The sequence below is a fragment of the Pelodiscus sinensis genome, chromosome 6, assembly GCF_052426305.1.
Source record: "Pelodiscus sinensis isolate ZL-2025 chromosome 6, ASM5242630v1, whole genome shotgun sequence".
NCBI lineage: Eukaryota > Metazoa > Chordata > Testudines > Trionychidae > Pelodiscus > Pelodiscus sinensis.
The window spans coordinates 62,795,599-62,817,784 of NC_143057.1; the positions used below are offsets into that span (position 1 = coordinate 62,795,599).

The following is a 22,186-nucleotide window of genomic DNA, read 5'->3' on the forward strand; positions in this document are numbered from 1 at the left end:
AGCGGGTAGCGATCAATGGCTCGATGTCAGGATGGCGGTTGGTTTCTAGCGGAGTGCCCCGAGGTTCGGTTCTAGGACCGGTTTTGTTCAATATCTTTATTAATGATCTGGATGAGGGGATGGATTGCACCCTCAACAAGTTTGCAGATGACACTAAGTTGGGAGGGACAGGTAGATATGCTTAAGGGCAGAGACAGGGTCCAGAATGACTTGGACAAATTGGAGGATTGGGCCACAAGAAATCTGATGAGGCTCAACAAGGACAAGTGTTGAGCCCTGCACTTGGGACGGAAGAATCCCAAGCATAGTTACAAGCTGGGGACCAACCAGTTAAGTAGTAGTTTTGCAGAAAGGGACCTGGAGGTTACAGTGGATGAGAAGCTGGATATGAGTCAACAGTGTGCCCTTGTAGCCAAGAAGGCTAATGGCATATTAGGGTGCATTAAAAGGAGCATTGCCAGCAGATCCAGAGATGTCATTATTCCCCTTTATTTGGCTTTGGTGAGGTCACATCTGGAGTATTGTGTCCAGTTCTGGGCCCCCCACTACAAAAAGGATGTGGACGCATTGGAGAGGGTCCAGCGGAGGGCAACCAAAATGATTAGGGGGCTGGAGCATATGACTTATGAGGAGAGGCTGAGGGACTTGGGTCTGTTTAGTCTGCAGAAGCGAAGAGTGAGGGGTGATTTGATAGCAGCCTCCAACTTCCTGAAGGGAGGTTCCAAAGAGGATGGAGAGAGGCTGTTCTCAGTAGTGACTGATGGCAGAACAAGGAGCAGTGGTCTCAAGCTGTGGTGGGAGAGGTCCAGGTTAGATATTAGGAAAAAATATTTCACTAGGAGGGTGGTGAAGCACTGGAATGGGTTACCTAGGGAAGTAGTGGAGTCTCTATTCCTAGAGATGTTTAAGTCTCAGCTTGACAAAGCCCTGGCCGGGTTGATTTAGTTGAGATTGGTCCTGCCTAGAGCAAGGGGCTGGACTTGATGACCTTCTGAGGTCTCTTCCAGTTCTATTGTTCTATGATTCTATGATTCCTGTAAATGTAAACAAACCTGTTTGTCTGAGTGACTAGTTTAACAAGAAGTAGGACTGAGTGGAGTTGATTTGTAAGTGCTAATATTTTATATTGTTTTATTTTGAGTGTAGTTATCTATATTTGTAAGTTCCACATTCAAAATAAGAAGACAGCACTACAGCAGAGGTGGACAATAAAACAGCACTGTTCACAAGGGTTAGCTCCTGGTGGGTCGCTGCCACTATATATTATCTGTATGACTGCAGGCACCTTTGATCACAGCTCCCATTGGCTGCAGATCACCGTTCCCAGCCAATGGAAGTGACAAGAAATGATGTGGACCAGGACACCACTTCTTGCATCTCCAATTAGCCAGGAATGGCAATCAGCGGGCTGCGATCATCAGTACTTGTAGCCATGCACATAAATATAGTGGTGGGGGCCTGCCAGGAGCTAACCCAGGAATACTGGATCCAGCCCAGGGGCCATTATTTGCCCAGCCTGCAGTACAGTATTTGTCTAAGGTGAATTGAAAAACCACTTTCTTTTTATTATTTTTACAGTGCAAATATTTGTAATGGAAATAATCTATTGTGAGCAGTGTACACTTTGTATTCTTTGTTGTAACTGAAATGAATATATTTTAGAAAGTAGAAAAAGTCCAAAATATTTAATAAATTTCAATTGGTATTCTATTGTTTAACTGTGCAATTAAACTGTGATTAATGATTATTATTTTTTTGAGTGATGCAATTAGTCAACAACCCTAAAACACCCTACATTGAAAATAATATTTAGTTTGCAAGTTTAAAATCTCTGAAATTAGAAATAAGACTTTCTACGCTAACTTAGTTCTGCCTTCTTTTGGGGATTATCTGCAATATGAGATGGGTGGGCTAGTCAAAATTTTTCCAGCAAAACCCTTTCATTTGAAAAATTAGTTTTCAACTCAATGAATTTAAAAAAAAAGAAAAAGAAACCAAATACCCAAAAATAAAAAATGTTTGATTTGTAAATGCTTCTAATCAACAGATCTCCAGGTGGGAGACTTTAATCTCTTGACAAGACTTTTAAGAGGGTCATCTGACAAAAGAGAATATGGAGTTATATAAGAGTGGGTCTCTCAACAACCATTTTGGAGAGTGCAGAAGGAAACTGGCTGATCAGAAGACCATCCCTGATTCAGAGAAGTCATGTGTAGGAGAGGGGGTTCTAGACCCCTTACTGGATTCTGATCTAAGTCCAAAGAACACTCAAGAGTGGTGAGGACACTGACTCAGGAAGTCATTTCAGCTGTTTTGAACAATGTCTGAGACAGAACATCAACATTGGCTGCCCGTCGAAGGGAGCCACAGCCTGTTACACCCAAAGACTGGTATAGGGGGCTCTGTCTATGAGGCGGAGTGCCTCCCATATAAGGGCATGTAAATTAATGATCTTCCCCTGCTTGCTCCACCCACTGCAGTGAAAGATCAGCCTATGGGTTGCCTCGTGGTCAGGCCTGCTCACTCCACCCACTGCGGCAAAAACCAACCTATGGGGTGATAAGCCCACAGGCAATAAAACAGGCAGCCGAACCCTCTCACAGTGGGGATCGCATCGTGTCAACGCCTGGCCTGATCATCCAGTCGCCTTGCACCCCCCGCTCTCGAGTCTGTTTGAGCGTACCTCGAGTTGGTCGACCTGAGTGGAGACAGTTTAGGAGCATGTGGCTGGTACTCGTGTTCCTGCTGTCTTCAGAATCGGTATAACACCTCTTACCCACGATTATCCCTATCCCAACTGATTTTTGAGTTACCCCCATTGCCTATCTAGTAACAATAGTTCAAGAGTTATTGTGTTAGTTTTTAAATAGTGGTTGTTAAGGGTTTTTAACTGTTCTTTGTGTAATATAGTGTAAATAGTTAGACTTATGAACAACACCAGTGTGAATTCGACTGTTTCTAATCCCTGGGCAGTTACTGGGAATTATTATGATTTAGAAAAGCCTCAGGGAATTGTTTTATACTGTTTGATGATTTGTTTGTTTTTCATTCTGATGATTGTCTGGCGACTGCGCATGTGACTAAGTTTACAGTCATTAGGCACCAGAGTCCTCATCAAAATAAAATCAGTTTTTATTTCTTAAACCCCCAGTTGTGGTCTCATTCTTTCCAGCATCCTTTCGAACCTCGTGTATTGCAGGAACTGACAAACAACAGTACCAAAAACTTACCACAAATGATCAACTTCCAAAGTATAAATCTCCAGTTAAGCCAACACACTGCAGCCCATCCCAGACAGACCAGGATTGGTACACCACTGTCCTATGCCCTGTGTTTCACACCCAACTCTTTTTTCCCCTCTTCCCTTTCCTCTCCCTGCTGCCCTGAGACACATTAACTGTTGGGTGGTTAGAGAGCAAAATGAGAGCTAATCCCACTTCTTCCAGATTTTTTCTTCCTATTTCTCTGTGTCCCCAGCAGCTACCCTATGCATAATTGGTTTTGCAATATGACTGACATCTTTTCCAGTGGTATCTGTCAAAGAGTTAAACTAGTTACAGTTCCTCCCTTACTCTTTTTCACTCATCATGCCTCCACTTCCCCCTCTTTATTTCATTTGCCTGCTGCAGTCCTCTTAGTTATAATTCTTCTTCTTAAGCTTTTGTTTAAAACAGCCAAACTGATCAAAGTTTTAATGGCACATTTAATTACAGAAAGAATATTATTTGAATAAAACTTAATTACCCTTTAGACTGAGCTCCTCTGGTCAGAGACCAGATCTACTTTTCTGTTAGTGCATTGTTCACTCTACCATAAGAGCTGATAATTTGCCCAGATCTATAGTAATTCATCAAAATCAGATACAGAGAGCTGTACATTGTTATAGTATGACCTTGATTATCTGCTCAATTGGCCAAATGAGCCTAATTATATAATACAACCTATTCTCAGTAACAGGGGCAAGTCTTCCACACACTATTAATTTCATTGAAATTTCCTTCAGTTACCTGAACTTACTCTGTGTTAACCACAATAGTCAGACAAGCAAGGCTGTACTGAATGAAGCCAGCAATGTCATTTAATGGCATGCTCTTCACTTTCTGCATGGATTGTATGATGGAACACACAGACTCCAACAAGGCAGTTGACCTGGTACTGCATGACATTTTGATTAAAAAATTAGAATGATATAAAAGGAATATGGCACACGTTAAATAGAGTAAAAACTGGCTAACTGATAAGTCTTGAAATCTAATTGTATATTGGGAATCCTCAGAGTTGGGGCATTTCTAGTTGGGTCCTCAAGAGTCAGTTGCTGGCCACATGCTAATGTTTTCATCAAAGATCTGGAAGAAAACATAATGATCTCTGATAAGATTTGCAAGTGATACAAAAATTGGTGCAGTGGTAAATAACGACAAGGACGGGTTACTGACAAAATGCTCTGGATAACTTATTAAGCTGGGCACAAGCAGGCAAACATGTTTTAATATGCCTAAATGTAAAGGTATACACCTTAGAACACCACATTTAGGCCATTCTTTCAAGATGGGGAACTCTATCCTGGGAATCAGTGAGTATGAAAAAGATCTGGAGGCTGTGGTGGATTATCAGTTGAACATAAGCTGTGGCTGTGATGCTGCAGCCCAAAGAGCTAATGCAATCCATGGATGTATAAAACTGGGGAATCTCAAGTAGGCGTAAAGAGGTTATTTTATCTCTGTATTTGGCAACAGTGCAACCACTACGGGAATAGTATGTCTAGTTGAAGTGTCCACAATTCCAGAAGGATGTTGATAAATTGGAGGGTTCAGAGAAGAGCTAAAGGAATGATTAAAGGATTAGAAAATGTGCCTTATGTACTGGATTCAAGGAGCGCAATCTCTTTAGTTTAATCAGAGATGGCATCAGGGTAACTTGACTACAGTTTAAAAGTAACTAAAGGGAGAACAATTATTTGACAGTGGGCTCTTCAATCTAAGTGAGAGGAATTATATAATCCAATGTCTGGAAGTAGAAGCTTGACAAATTCAGACTGGAACTCTGGCACACATTTTTAACAGTGTAGGGAATTAACCACAGAACAGTTTGCCAAGTGTCACAGCAGGTTCTTCGTCACTGGCCACTTTTTAAATCACAATTGGATGTTTTTCTCAAATGCGTGTTCTAGGAATTACTTTGGGGGAAGGTCTCTGGCCTCTGTGAAACAGGAGGTCAGATCAGATCAGCAGTTTTCAAACTGCGGCTCAGGACCCCAAAGTGGGTTGTGACTCCATTTTAATGGGGTTGCCAGGGCCAGCAGTGGACTTGCTGGGACCCAGAACAGAAGCTGAAGCCTGAGCTCCACTCTCACCGCCAGCCTGCTGTCCCTCTACCCAGGGTTGTGTAGTAATTTTGTTGTCAGAAGGAGGTTGTGGTGCAATGAAGTTTGAGAACAGATAGACTATATGATCCTAACAGTCTCTTTTCTCAACTATTATAGGTTTTTAAAAATTCCACACACTTTTTATTCCCAGAAAACCTGCCAGGATATGTAGTTCTGGATGTACTACATGACAAATACAAATAGATGGTGCCTAATATTAATCTGTCAATCATGTAAATGATGGAATCTGTACAGACACCCAACAACTGTAATGGAATTTTTCAAATTATACCATTTGTTTTCTTAGTGCATTTCATAATAAGAATCACAAAAAGATTAAATGAGCAATTTTTTATTTTTTTAAATGTTAAGAAAATGTGTAAGTGTAGGGAGCTAAACTATTGAAACTTGAAACTAAAGACCTTTTTTTTTTCTTTCAAGAAGCGACACGGCACAAGGAGCCACAATGCAAGTTTTTCAAACAACTATCATGCCCTCTACCAGCATGCCAGGCAGACACTGAAGGAGCACCTCTAGTTTCATTTCTATGCCAGTTTAATCTTTTTCCTGTTTTTAAGGACTACAAATTGATGCAGAACCTGTCCTTTATGTCCTGCAATGAGACCATCATTTAATTTAACAGGCAAGCATGTTTTCACCTACCCACCTGCTATTAGGTTGCCATTCTAGCACATGAACAAAATTAACATCCATGATCTCCAAATACCCAGCCTTCCCTCCGTCTCTTCTCCACAAAGTCAGGCCCTATAATTTTTCTTCCCCTTCTCTGCCTATGGTCCCCCATCCTTTTACTAGTCTTCAAGAATGTAGGCCTTATTCATGCTTTCCACCAAACCCCTTTAAGTAAAGGCTCTGCTGCTGGGGTGAGGCTCTCATGGGTGAAAGGTTCAAATTCTTCACCTATCCTATCAATATCATTCTGTAACAACTGGGGGGAAAAACAACTTACAGTTTTCTTCAACATTTTGACAGCATAAGGCTTCTGGGTTCCTTTCTGCCTGCATCGGTAGACGATGGATGTAGCACCACTAAATGAAAATGAAAGACAGTGTTATTATTGAAGTCTATTGAATACACTGAATACATCTTGTCTATTTAGACAAATAGCGTGAGAGTTCTTATTTCCAGCGGAAGATGTCTAGTAATTTGCAGAGCAAAAAGCTAAAATATTCTCTGCTGTAGAAAATGGCAAAAAGGCTCTGCTGCTGGGGGGTGATGGCTCTCAGAGATTAAAAACGTCCACATTTGTAATTCCTACAGTGCAGAGACTTTCTTCCTTACCATGTAAAGAACATGATCACGCCCAACACCTTATAGCTAAACTAGAATATACATTTGAGAAAGGCAGGTCAGTTCAGACAAGGTTTAAAACATGTACAGGCAGTCCCCGGGTTACGTACAAGATAGGGACTGTAAGTTTGTTCTTAAATTGAATTTGTATGTAAGTCGGAAATGGTACATATTGTAGGGGAAACTCTAGCCAAACATTTCTCCAGAGCTCAGTTTTATTCTCCCACACCTCACTTCCCTCAGTCCTTTATTCCCAAGCTGAGGTGTCTGCTGAGAAAAGCCGCTCCGTGTCCCCCTGGTCTGCGGGGGGGGGGGGGGGGGGGCATGCTAGCTTCGCGTCTCCCTGGTCTGCTGGGGGGAAGCAGCTAGTGCGGGGTTGCCTCACCCCGTTTGTAAGTAGGGATCCGATGTAAGTCGGATCCATGTAACCCGGGGACTGCCTGTAATTGTTTCGCAGCTTACATTTGTCATATCATTGACTCTTGTGAAGTTTGCCCATTTCTAGACCCTATGCACAATGGCAGTACTGTATTTCTGTAGGCTGTTAAAATGATTTTTATAAAATATACAACATATTGATAAATATATAGGAGTATTCTAACCTCCAGAGAATTTCCGAATCATTAAAAATATGTAACCAGAACACTTCTCATAAGCCAATATAAAGAACTCTCCAATGACTCCATTTAACAAGACAGAAAAAATGCTGAGTTAACTCAAACCCTTTAAGCAAAAAGTATAGTCCCTACGGACATGTTACTGTAATATATATATTTTCAATATTTTACTAAAGAAGTGCTATAGGAAAGTCACTGTATCAATGCAAATCATCATTATATAGTCATTTATATATTTAAAGTGCTATATAAACATTACACTAATTAATCTTCATATTCCCCTGTGAAATAGATAATTAACTATCTAGAATGGATAATGTAAACAATATCAAGTGTCATCTGATTAAGGCTGGAAAAGAGGAAACATATTTCTGGAAAAGGTTTGGTGACAAAATGCTTCCATATGTACAAATATTCATGGCTGAAAGTACGGTTTCTGTCAGGCAGCAAAGGTGCCTTCTAGTTAACATTCTAACCCCCTCCTTCAGAAGCAAATGGCAAACTATATGAAGAAGAAAACCCTCAAAACACTCGACTAACGGTGGGGCACTCAACAATTGCTACGAGAACAGAAACCCATTTCTTTCCAACCCAGTCATTGTGATGGGAATGGCCTTTCCTTTTATGTTGGTTTGTTTTAAATTAAAAGCCCCAACTCTGGAATTAGTCTTTCTCCTAGATCTGGAACCATGCAGAATGGAGACAGATGCTTAGAAAAGAGGAAATGACATAATGTTGAAGATGAATGCCCATTTTTATGAATTCTCTAGTGTTCTACACAGCTTTCCAACATGCTCACAAGCAGTACATCTTGTGTTCTTTATTTTGGATTTCTGCAGCAGCCTACTTGTGAATACATTAACCTACTGCTTGACCAGCACACAGAGCTTTCCTGAACATGCATTAGTTTGAAAGGTCTTCAAAATATTTTTCACATTAGACCTCAGTCAACAGAAAATAGTGGAAAACGTGGGTTCTGAGAAGCTCATGTAAGCCAGGAAAGCTTAGAATAGTGATAGAAATGTAGCCGTGTTAACAAGATGGTTTATTAGGTGATGAGCTTTTGTGGGCCAGACCCACTTCCTCAGATCAAATAGCGGAAGAAAATTGTCACAACCATATATACCAAAGGATACAATAAAAAAGATGAACACATATGAAAAGGACAAATCAAATTTCAGAACAGAAGGGGAATGAGGGGGAGAGGTAAATGTCTGTTAGCTAATGATATTAGAGGTGATAATTGGGGAAGCTATCTTTGTAATGGGTAAGATAATTAATGTCTTTGTTTAGACCTAGGCGTAAAGTGTCGAATTTAAGCATGAATGACAGTTCAGAGGATTCTCTTTCAATTCTGGTGTTAAAAGGTCTTTGAAGCAGACCCGTTGCCAGCTTTGTCCACATATTCACTCTGCTGATACCATTATTGGACCTAACCAAGTGAGTTATAAGATCAAGAACACATATTCCTGCTCATCCAGAAATATAATTTATGCTATCATGTGCCGAAAGTGTCCATCTGCTATGTACACTGGACAAACATCTCAGACACTTCGCCAAGGAATCAATGCCCACAAAACAGATATTAGACAGAATCACAAAGAAAAAACAGTTTCTTGCCATTTCAACCAGAAAGGGCATTGTCTCAATGACTTGATTACCTGCACCCTGCTTCAAAGACCTTTTACCACCAGACTTGAAAGAGAATCCTGTGAACTGTCATTCGTGCTGAAATTTGACACTTTACTCCTAGGTCTAAACAAAGACATTAATTATCTTACCCATTACAAAGATAGCTTCCCCAATTATCACCTCTAATATCATTAGCTCACAGACATTTACCTCCCCCCCAATCCCCCTTCTGCTCTGAAATTTGATTTGTCCTTTTCACATGTGTTCATCTTTTTTATTGTATCCTTTGGTATATATGGTTGTGCCAATTTTCTTCCACTACTTGATCTAAAGAAGTGGGTCTGGCCCACAAAAGCTCATCACCTAATAAACCATCTTGTTAGTCTTTTAAGTGCTACATAGTCCTGTTTTGTGTTTCAGGAAAGCTTAGGGCATTTGTAATCCTTAAAAGTTGTGAAAAATGCAAAATTTTGTAAGTAAGGGGTCTTTTATAAAAATAAAAGATTTTCATGAGCTGGCCAGGTTTAGAATAGTTCACAACTTTCTTTCTCTCACCTTGGAGTATTAAAGTCTAACTGAACTCCAAACACAAATGATTCAAAGTTGTTTGGAACTATATAAAGAGGAAGTATAAGAGTAAATCAAGTTGCCATACTAAAAGAGTATGACTATCTACTCTGGGAAATAATGGAATATTCTTTTACTGCTCCTGGAAATCAGGTTAGTGATTGAGTGAGATTTATTTTAAAAAGCCCATATACATGCTGCAAAACTGTGTGTTTTTTAAAACTTAATCTGCTACACAGAAGGATGCCTGCAGCAACATCCAACATCTTTCTGAAGTTGAAAAAAAAAAGTCTATGAAATACTATAAATCTCATCTAATGCTGCTTCGGTATGAATGACATGACCCTAATAGCATCCCAATGCAAGACGGCCAAGAGCTCTTTGGTACCTGGTGGTAACTTTCAGCTTCCTGACCAGTTCAGTGTACCCAAATTCATGTCAGACAGTATCTGATGTACATCATTGGAAGACTAACATGACACTGATCATTAATATTCTATAGTGATGTACATATGGTAAATGCCCAAAGGACAACAGAAACATGAAGGGAACATGGAACTAAAATGTATTGACTGGACAAGACTGGGGCATGAGGTAAGAGCCCTCCACCCCACAAAAAAAAATTAAACAAAAAAAACTACAAGCTAGTACCTTTGGTTAGCTGCCATCGGAGTTGCTTACCAATCACAGGACAAGTGTCCATTCATTTGCATAGAAGAGGGCAGGAAAAAAACTAGCAAACACCTACAGAGAAGGAAACAGACATGCAACCTCCTTCACCACCACATTCCATGCCTCCTTCCTTACAGCTTGAATTGACTTGATTTTAGGAGGCATCCTTCAGAAGACTCCATTCACTGGACTATAAAAGTTCACTGGGAAATAAAAGAGAGAGGCAAAGAACCCCAAGTAACTTTTCAAGTAAAACAACGAAGACACTATCTTTGGCAAGCGATATCTATCAGAGGGGAAGTCAGACATTTTGAAGGAAGAAGCGAGTGGCAGGAATCTAAGTTGATACTTCAGACAATAGTTTGTGACCGTTGTAGCATTAGAAAATATATTTTTTCTTTTGTTTGTTTGTAACCCTTTCTAGCTATATTCCTTGTACTTGGCAACACTTAAAATCTCATCTTCTTTGGCTAATCATCTTGTTTGACTTAATCTACACAAGCCTGGTGCTGTACTTGAACCGAAGCAATTGGTACCTCCAGGTCAAGTGAGAAACTGTCTTTTGTCTCTTCTGAGGAGCCAGTGAGCCTTTTCTCTCCTGTTAATGACCCAGGAAAGGGCTGGCCCTTGTACAGCACACAGTTTCGTAAAATTTGGAATAGGGTGTTTCAGTCACTTGGCTGGTAGTCAAACAGCAGTACCCATTCCAGGGACAAGTGTCTTATTTATCACCACTACAGAATATTCCACACCCTCGCGTCAAAGAAATCTAATAAAAAGTAAGTACTGGCACTGCAAGTACACACCCATCTGGCTGATAACCAAAGCTGATGGATACTAGTGTGTGGCTGGGGCATAACAACCTGGCTGCTGGAATCAAGGATGAGCCACAGCTGCTTAATACAGAGACTGTGTGCGCTTGTCTGCTGGCTGTCAGCGCACAGGCTGTGAGCCACAGCAGCAGAGCATGCAAAGCACCAAGGTTACAGGGAAGGTGGTAACAATCCCTTGCTGTCTGGATTACTCCCCAGAACATGACAATGACATCTAAATATAAAAGTGCTTACAAAAAAAAGTGCTTCCATACAATGAGTTAATTGCACTAAAATTAAGGACAACTTGTGGGATGCACTATTACTCATTGTGAATGTGGAAAAGCAGCTAGGAAAAGGGAGTTGTATTCTACAATGGAACTATAATTTTGTTGCGATTGTAATGATTTTCGCAAGTGAGAAAATGTAATAGTCAGTTGTCAATCTCAATGATTTTGCTGTTTTTATTCTTTAAGCTTTCACACAAATTTAAAAATGCAATCAGAGGGAAAAATCAGATGACATACTTGGCACATCCGTGGTATAATATTTTGCAACTTAATTTGAAATAGCTCTTAAAACAATCAAACACAGGAATAAAGGCCCTTTTCCATCAGATGCTGTGTGTATATATCTTGGATTTTGTTGAATATTTTTAGTCATATGTTGTGTGTTGATCGTAGGGATTTTTCAGCTATGTATTTGAGTCTTTTGAAATGGCTGAAATGTAAACCATGTGGAATAGCAGAAATGATCATTTGCATACTCTTTATTTTTTTATACACACAACATATGTAGAGTTGGATTATGTAATTAAAGACTGTATCATTGTGTTTTTATAATAACAAGCACAATGGAGTCCTGGTCCATCATTTGGACTCCTGGGTGCTACAGGATTACAAATAAGTAACAATATGCACACACACAAGGGAGATGAATTAAGGGTTGATTGCCAGCCACCATTTTGGCAGAAGTTTATGAACTGACTCAGGGGACTCCACAGCTAAAAGCATAAAATGTCTAAAGCTTGAGCCAAGTTTTGCAGCTGGAGTCTATAACAGATATGCATTCTTTGTGGGTTAGGTATGGAGGGAGATATACACCACACAGTGACCAGTGTGCAGCAACTGCACAAACCGCTTTAATTTCAGCATTTCCTAAACTTTGAGAATTCCACTTTGCAATCCCAGTGTCCTTTTATATGTAAATAATATATAGCACATATCCATTCTTGGAGGTTTTATTAATATTTGTTATGGGGAAAAACTGCTGATTTTACTTTAGAATAAATGTAAAGAAGTGATTGAAACCGTAGCTCTCTCCAAACAAACACGGGTATTTGTCTCCACTTAAAGAATAACTCACATCATGAATCGGGCAAACTGCTTGGTTAAAAAAGGGGCATGACTATTATATGAGAGGTGTTGATTAATGTGTCACACTTTACCTTTCTCTGCAACTCTAGGAATACCACTCAGTACAAGCGGCGAGGAGTCCTATGGCACCTTATAGACTAACTGAAGTGTTGGAGCACAAGCTTTCGTGGGCAAAGACCCGCTTTGTCAGATGCATGTAGTGGAAATTTCCAGAGGCAGGTATAAATATGCAGGCCAGAATCAGCCTGGAGATGATGAGGTGGATCCAATCAAGGAGGATGAGGCCCACTTCTAGTAGTTGATCTGGAGGTGTGAATTCCAAGAGAGCAGAAGCTGCTTTTGTAGTTAGCGAGCCATTCACAGTCTTTGTTTAATCCAGAGTTGATTGTGTCAAACTTAAAGATGAACTGTAGCTCAGCAGTTTCTCTTTGAAGTCTGGTGCTGAAGTATTTTTGCTAGCAGCTTCTGCTCTCTTGGAATTCACACCTCCAGATCAGCTACTAGAAGTGGGCCTCATCCTCCTTGATTGGATCCACCTCATCATCTCCAGCCTGATTCTGGCCTGCATATTTATACCTGCCTCTGGAAATGTCCACTACATGCATCTGACAAAGCGGGTCTTTGCCCACGAAAGCTTGTGCTCCAACACTTCAGTTAGTCTATAAGGTGCCACAGGACTCCTCGCCGCTTTTGCAGATTCAGACTAACACGGCTACCCCTCTGATACTTGACACTCAGTACAGTAACACCACTAACATATACTCTCCTCTGTGCACTTCAACTTTGTACAGTAAAACTCCAATAGTCCGGCACTCCTGATAGTCCGACATCAAAATGGCAAGAGCCTAGTGAGTGAGCTTCAGCAAAAAATGAGTCACAAGGTAACAGTGGCAGCAGCTGAACTGAGCAAAATGGGTAAAAAAGGCTTTAAAAAAACCCAAAACATTATAGTATGTTGTATACAGTATGTACAATAAAAAGGGTTAAGAACACTTTATATACAGTATATAATGAATACAGTGTGTGTGTGTGTGTGTGTGTGTGTGTGTGTGTGTGTGTGTGTGTGTGTGTGTGTGTGTGTATATATATATATAAAACCATCTTATAGTACCTCCTGATAGTCCGGCATATCTGATAATCCGGCACCACCTAGGTCCCATAGGTTCCGGATTATCGGAAGTCTACTGTATATGCATTTTCTTCCATAAACACCAATATCCAACAAACAAACTTAATAAGATAAGAATTGAGAGATGATTTCTAGTGGGAGTTGGAACAGGATGAACAGTCTATGAAGTACAGTGAGCTAAAGGAAGGCTGTTCTAGAGAACAGGTACTGCAAAAGAGAAGGCTTTTACACAAAGAGTGGTGAGATTATGGAGGACAGCATGGAGGGCAGCCCTAGACAAGGAAAGGGAAAAAGAGTAAAGAGCATTGAATACTTTTTAAATGATGGGGGAGTTGGGGAGGAATAGACTTGATCCTGAAATGAGTACGTAGACAACAGAAAAGGAATATAAAATCAATGACATCTGTAAAATATTTGTAATATTAATTTGTAAGGTGTTCAGACACCATAAATGATATGTACCACAACACTTGGCAAGATAGATTCGCTACCTATATCCAAGATAAAATAGGGACAGTTAGATCAAACAGAGTTGCCTGACCAACAGCTGATGTGGTTCTAAACGTTTACATGCTTAAGGTGACAACGCAGAAGCATTCTGTTTACACTGGAGATTCAAAACTTGGGAAAGCTACCAGACTAGTCATTAGGCAATTCCGCATTCCTCCTTTGAGATTTGAGCCCAGTACAGGCTCTTGTACATTTCAAAGGAGGAATGCGGAATTCTGGGTTCCACGAGGGCTCCTTCCGCTTTGAAATGCACAAGAGCCCATTTCAAAGTGGAAGTGCCCATGTTGATCCCAACTCAGCAGGATTTCCCACTGGCCCCAGGCTGCACGCAGGTGTGCCAGCTTTGAAATGTACAAGAGTCCCCAATGGAGCCTGGGGTCAGCGGGGGACTCTGAGTGGCGCTGACCCCGCTGACCCCAGGCTCCATGAAGCGCTGCCACTTTGAAATGCCGCACAGAGCCAGGGTCAGCTCGGGACTCCCAAGCTGACCCCAGGCTCTACATGGCATTTCCAAGGAACTTGGGATCAGCTGGTGACTTCCCAGCTGATTCTGGTTTCCACAGAAATGCACATGGAGCCTGGGGTCAGCTAGGGAGTCCCTGATGACCCCAGGCTCCATGTGGTGCTGCCTCTTTGAAACACCACAGCGGGCAGCACCGCACAGAGCCTGGGATCAGCTGTACAGCACTGCCCCTTTGAAATGCCGCCACGGTGCACAGAGCTGCTACTTTGAAGTACTCCTTCTTTGCTGCCTCTATCTGAAAGAGGCAGCAAAAGGGAGGTGGAAGCAACTAGTTGACTCTATCTGATACGCAAATGCTTATCGGATAGTCAACTAGTCCTTAACATCCTTACTACAGAGAAGGGAATGAGTACACAAGGAAACTAGAGAGACAAGATGGGTAAGGTTCTCTCATTAAAACAATTTCTGTCACAGACAAGCTTTCAAACTTAGAGAGTTCTTCAGGTGTGGGAAAGATACTCAGTTTCACATAAGTAGTTTGCACATATTCTTACCTATTCAATCTTGTATTTAGATGTGACACTGCGTTTGTTTGCCAAACTCTCTCTCACCAACAGAAACTGAACCAATCAAAAGTGATTACTTGACCCACCTTGGCTATGTCTACACTACAAGGTTTTTGCACAAGAATGGCCATTTTTGCATGAAAACCGATGGAGCATCCACACCTCAAGCACATTTTTGAGAGAAAAAATACAAAACAGTAAATCAACAGGACAGAGGGCTTTTGCCAGTAGAGTTATTCCTCTCCCCACAAGGAATAACTCCGTTTTGCACTACAGCTCTTGCTCACAAAGGCACGTGTAGACACTCTGCAGGGGTTTTTTGTGTAAAGAGAGCCTATCAGAAAAAGCACTAGTGCTCTGATGGCCATTCCGTGAATGGCCATCAGAGCTTTCTTGTGGAAGAGCATCCATGCAGTGTGGACACACTCTTGCACAAAAGCTAATCACTTTTGCGACGCGCTTTTCAAGTGTGGACGCGCTTTTGCACAAGAAGTTTTTGCAGAAGATCTCTTCCAAAAAAGCTTCTTGTGCAAAAACCCTGCAATGTAGACAAAGCCCTTGTGTCTCCAATATTTATGGCAACACCACGGAATATTCAAGGAAATGCAAGCCAAGGATTAGAATTTCCAATACTGGCAGAGAAGAGACAGTGGCATTCCTCAGAGCTTTGAAGGAGATGGTGGTGATAAGTATAACTTGTGGACACAGAAAGTGAGGGACAAAAAGAAGAGTTCAGAGTTAAGCATGAAGCCACTCTTGCACAAGGTGGAAGCAAATGGAAGGTCTGAGGCATGGAGACACGTATGGAGCTGCATTTGAGAATGGTGCTCTTTAAGAAGCATTTCTGCCTTGGAGACTTCTAGCTGAGAAAGGTAAAAAGCAATCACATATTTGCTTGAACAGGGTAGAGATATACATCCTGTTAAGATTCATTTAAGGAAGCCAACACCAGCATGTTCACTAGGAAAAATTACTTTATTTCACAGACTAAGACAGAATCTGTAAGTAGTACTCCCCCAAGGTTTAGAACACATTTCACACCAACTGAACACAAATGCACTTCTCCATATCATCTAGAATGATCAGGTGTCTGTTTGTCTGGAACACCCAGTCAAAAAGTGGATCCTGGCAGCACCATTGACAGGACTGTTGATACTTCAGTTGGCAGTGCTGTACTGCAGAGCAAGCAGGCTACCTGCTAAGCTATGCACCATGTGGCTCCTGTGTGCAGGGGCAGTTAGGGGACTCCACATGCTGCCCCTCACCACATGTGAAGGATTTTTCCTCAGTATACAAGGGATAATAAAAAAATAGAAATACCATAAAAACGTCTGAATTTCTGCAAATTACTAGAGAATCATGAGGAGATTCTGGGAACTAAACCTTTGTGGAGAGACAAGCTTGAATGCCCACATTTTATACATTCTCGATGTATTTTGGAGCAAGAAGGTGATGGAATAATGTTCCTGGTACATAAGAAAAAAAGCCCAATTCTGTTATGTTTTAGAGTTTTGTCTAGCTTGATTTTGACAAGAAAGAAAAATCAATATCCTTTTAGATTTTGAATCTATGACTTTTAGCTTCCACATTGATTTTCTACCATCTGATTTGACAGTCCAATTTAAAAGTCTATCCTCATCTGACATGGCCTGCAAAGACAATGCCATAGCACAACATGGAATTTTAGATGTTCAGATATTTCAGTGCAATGTGGCCAAAGAAAACTATCTTCCTCAAGAGCAGGAGAACAACAATCAAAGCAGTTTGTTAGAGTCCTGCTATCTTTGCAACATTTCAACAGCCAACTTTCACCAATACACTTCAAAAAAACCTCAGATACATCCATCAATATTAATTAACTCAAATATTCTAGTGTTTGTCTATCTCTTTAAATTCCTTGCTTCCTAGATTCCGATTTACAAAATTATAGTTTCTTAAAGCTGGGCATGGTTGTTAGAATGTTAAAATCCAGATGAGGCCCTTCTCCTGGAGGTGGGCACTGGCAATTCCAGAAGGCAGTCCACTTGGGTTAGCATTGCTAGGAACTTAAAGAGACCAGCTGATTGTATGTCTCATTAGACTCTTGGCATTCTATAAAGGGTATGGAAAAGCTTCTTCTGAGCAGAGAACTGCAGGAGGCACATGCTGATTGGTGTTTTCATAAAGCCAGGGAAGTAACATTCTAGAAACACTATTTCTCATTATTGGCACTAAATGTCTTCATATCTTGTAAAGACTCACCCACTTGGGAGCTAAAATGCCCCCCTACTTTTGACAGCTGCATTTATTGTTACATAATTTATCTTCCATGAGTACTTCCAAGGGGTCTCTTAACATGGCACTTAACGAGCACCAGATGCACAAGAAAAGACACAACACAGGGCTTTCATATTGGAAAAAGGATGTTGACAGATTGTTCTCTGTCTTATTTTGGAGATGGGGGGCGGTGTTTCAGAGATTGCAAATTCTTCATCAAGAGGTCTGATTTCAGTTGATGAGAGTATTTCAGTTAGTGGCAAAAAACAAGCTGACCCACTTTTACTTTTAGTAAAACACTGCTTGTGTAGTCATCTAAGAAAAGGGAGGTAGAATTTGGACTGCAGTGTATTTCTGATTTTGCTATTTGACAACAGCACATGCTGCTACTTTGATACCATTCCACATACAGAAGGTTAACTTCTGAGCAACACTCAAAGGGAGACTCTGACAATGCAGATATGAGCTGGAAAGCAGAGCACCAGAGTTATATAGGTTGGTATGGGCAACTCCTGCAGAACAAAACTATTCAATAACGTCTCTCTTATTTTTGCCTTATCTCCTTTCAAATATTGGACCAGGAAGTTATTGTTATGAACGTTATTCCTAAAACTAGCAGTGTGTTTCTCCTTCATGATTTAGTTATTTTTTTCAAGTAAAAAAAAAAAAAAGATTTAAAGCAAACAGCCTGTGTCAGTGTCAAACTGATTTTTTTTTTAAAATTCATAGAAGTGTAACATTAGAAGGGACTCAAAAAGTAATCTAGTGTGGTCCCCCCAGTGCACTCAAAGCAGGATTAAGTAATAACAAGAGCATCCTCAAAAGGGGTTTAAACATGCTCTTAAAACTCTCCAGTGATGGAGATTCCACAATCTCCCTAGAAAATTAGTTCCAGTACTTAAGTACTCTGACATTTACAAAACTTCTCCCCTAATGGCCAACCTAAACCTCCTTTGCTGCAATTTAATTAAGCCCTTTTCTTGTCTTATTTTCGGTGGTGAAGGAGAAAAATACTTCACCTGTCTCCTTGTAACAATCACTTATGTAAGGATGTTAAAGAGCAGGTATTTGGGTAATCGTGTTGTCAACACAATTTGTATCGACGACATGATTAGTCAATAAGGGGGCCACCTGCAGAGCTGCTTTGGGAAGTACTGAAGAGCCACTCCAGCAGCAGCCCCTGCCTGTGACCAGCCCCAAATGCCATGAACAAGGGCTGCTTGGCAGCAACAGCCCTGTTCATTGGGGGCCCCAGCTCAGCGCTGGGACCCCTACAAACAGGGACTGCTGCCAGAGCAGCCTCTGCCCATGATGAGCCGCAGGCAGAGGCTGCTTTGCAGCAACTTACTTCCCCTATCCTCCTCCCCTGCTGCCTCTGATTGAGGCGGGAGTGGGGAGTAGTCAAGTACTCCACTCAACTGCCTGATAAGCTTATACTTATTGGGTCATTGAGTAGTCAACTACTCACTCACATCCCTTCATTTATGTACTTGAAAATTATAACACCTCCCTAAATCTTCTCTCCTGTAGACTAAACGAATCAATGTTTTTCATTATTTTCCCACAGGTCATGTCTTCTAGACCTTTAATAATTTTTGTTGCTCTCCTCTGGCCCTTCTCCAGTTTGTCTACTTCTTTCCTGAAATGGAATGACCAGAACAGGGCATGATATTGCAGTTGAAGCCTTATCAGCACAGAGCAGAGTGGAAGAATTACTTCTTGTGTCTTGCTTACAACATTCCACCTGATGCATCCCAGAATAATATATATATTTTTTGGCGTTACACTGTTGACTCATTTACTTTTTATCCATTATAAATCCCAGTCTCTTTCCACAGCAGCCCTTCCTGGGCAGTCACTTGTGACAAGTGATATTGAGCAGTTCTAAGAGCTCAATAAAGTTGAAATTGGTTTTACTTTTTTTTTTAAACTAATACTCCCATTGACTTCAGTGAAGTAGGATTTCACCTCAGGATTATAAGCTTAGAAGTTTGTGACCCAACATGGCTCAGGGTTTAAAGGATTTAATTGTGGTGTTTGATAGACTGTTAAAAAGTTCTTTACTTCTTTCTGGTTACTCAATTTATTTTCTTTCTTAATCCCGTTTGTGATATGAATTTAGGGTCTATTTACTATGGCAGCACAGAAGGGGTTAAGAGAATTTTTACAATAACCGCACATGTAAACTGAACAACGTTTTATATATTTTAAGAATTTCTGGTTAAATTTTCATGTAATCCACTTATAAAGCAATTGTGGTTTTGGAGTGAACAATGTCAGTTGAAATCACAGTTTCATACAATATACTATCATTTCTGTCACATCTCATATTCTTGGAATAACAAAATAATTTAGACCGAGCCATTAAACCTTAATGATAACAAATAACTTGAAGAGACTCAGTGCTACTATCAGCTACAATTTTATTGTGATTACTATTTTCTACTCCCAAATGGCATAAAAAAGGCATACAAAGTGAGAGTTCAAGCACCTACACACAACTGGTATTATACAAATAAGAGAGAGAAATTTTCACATAGCTAAAGGTTTCAGTGATATTCAGTCTTTGTTGAGATCAACAAACTAGATTACATTAGTAAAACTTGAAAAAAAAGTCAATTTTCTGTATTTAGGGACTGGCCCTCCTGTCACTGAACCCTTCCTGGGTAGGGCCTAGTGCCTTTTCTAGAAAATGGGTCAAGTCTAATGAGGGAACTCATTTGGTGAGACACCTAACGGTCAGGAATATAGGCTGGTGGCCAGGGTGCTACTAGACAAACACAGGCCTCTCAGCACATAACACTCGCCTCTATGCAAGCACTGTAAAGATCTCTTTCCTACAACTTTGCCCACTGTCACTTACTGCTAACTGAACACTTCCAGCTCCCACTAATCTCAATGTAAATTGTGTGTGGTTGGGATTTTGCAGAATGAAGCCCTTACTCACTACCATGGATAATTCTGTGGAATTAACATCTATGATTAACTTGAATTTCCAAAAGTTTGTTAGAGACACATAGCAGTGTATTTTATGTAGTTATAAATGTTGGCAAATTAACAATAAATAGTCAAGAAAATGATTCTTGATTTTATTGTCAATATACAGATTTTCTTTAAATATCCATAGAGAATCCTTTCTAAAATTGCCTAAACCAGGAAATTACTAATCCATGGCTCTATAAAATGTATTAGACACAGATTGCAGTTTCCAACTATTATGATTTCCATTTTGAAAGGATTGATCTTTTGGCTAGTGGCAGTGCTGTGTAATCCAGGATAATGATTATACTCTAATACATTTGGATCAGTATTTCCAAGTATAAAGACTCCAATACAAAATTGTATTACAGTTTAAAGCTAAATTAATTCTCTCATGTTCTTCCCAAAGTGATGAAACTTCAGTTACTGCATACATTAATGTCCCCTTTGACTGGTATTTCCAGCCTCTCTCTAAATTCAGCATAATAAAATCAAATTTAAGCAGTGCATAGTACATATTCCATCTAGGATTCGTAGGAGGGTGGTAGTAGTATTATTTCATTTTAGATGTTTGAGTGTCAATTTTTCAGGAAGAGATTTGAACTAAAAGTGAAAAAATGGTCAGTTGCTCACATTTTGGTGCATGCAGTTACAAAGCATAAGCCAGGTATATGCAGATGCAAATGGTTAGTTAGGAGTTTAAATGATTACTTGCATTTACAAACATTCATTCAATACCACAGTCACAGAAAGAACGTTTTACTCTGCAAGTATAGGCCTGCAAACGCATGCAAACATCATCCCTTTCTGTTAAATTCTAGGACATAATATTTGTAAAGCATCCTACATCCTAGTCAGCTGTTCTATTTCCTTTTGTGTATTCAATTATATCTGTTTCCTTTACTAAAAAACAGTGCAGGCTGAAACTCTCTTAATCGGGATTCTCTGGTCCAGCAACATCCTTGGTCTGGCACAAATGTTGCAGGACCAGAGAGTCCTGGTGGAGGGCCAGCAGCAAGGAACCCTGTGGGGCCAGCAGGGCAGTGAGCTGCCTGCGACAAGCTGACAGTGGGGCCGCCCAGTGCGTGGCAGGGGGGCTACCCAGCTGATTTGCAGGGAACCACGCAGTTGCGCAACGGGACCTGGAGCGCCAGCGCAGCTACACAGCGGGACCTGGAAGCATAGCAATGATGTCTGGCTAGCGGGATCGGCATGGCCAGCATGAGGTAGGGAGCGGGTCCAGAAATAACCTCCCCTGGTCCAACAAAATCCCTCATCCGGGACCAGTCTGGTACCAAGGGTGCCAGATCAGGAAGGTCCAACCTGTAATAATTTTTTTTTTTTAAAAAAGTAGTTCTTTTCTCCTATTAACCCTGTAGAACGAACCCAGCTAAGGGAATGAGCCAGATGCTTTTACTCCTTGTGCATTATCAACAGATATTTTACTGAGGTTTGCATCTGTGCTAACCCACTGATTGGACAAAACGCAGTTTCCATGATAGCCCTTATCGTAAACATTGGTGTAGCTCTCAGATATCAGTTGGCAGCATACAATTCTAAAAGGTCAGTCAGGTTGTAGGTACCACAGGGACTACTCATTGTGTCTTAATGATTTTTTAAAAGTAATCCAGCTCCACCTACTGGAGCCCATCCTGGCTCTGTATCCCACAAAAAAGCTCCTAATAATAGGGTGTCAATTTTTTCATCGACAAGAATACAATTTAAGCCTTTTCATGCCAAAGATCTGTTCCCGAGATCTCAGCTTAATCCACATTTTTCTATCAGTGATCTGAAAAACAGGCCAGCATTTTCCAGACTGGGATTTCACTATCCTGATCTACCAGAGATTGAACTACAGTTGAATGGAAATTTCTTTTTGAGTATTTGTTACTGTGACCGGAATGTTCTCCCTTCATCTCCATTGTTTCACT

The 22,186-nt window shown here is 40.6% G+C and overlaps 1 protein-coding gene across 4 annotated transcripts in view; it reads right to left on the minus strand.

The window, feature by feature from the left end:
- The window catches only part of CAMK4 (calcium/calmodulin dependent protein kinase IV), a 291,954-nt gene that overhangs the window by 161,172 nt on the left and 108,596 nt on the right, over window positions 1-22,186 (minus strand). For all 4 annotated transcript variants that reach the window (XM_006134451.5, XM_025190384.3, XM_025190385.3 and 1 more), the window contains one exon: window positions 6,336-6,414. In XM_006134451.5, the coding sequence (XP_006134513.1) occupies window positions 6,336-6,414 (79 nt within the window). The remainder of the gene's footprint in view (window positions 1-6,335; window positions 6,415-22,186) is intronic.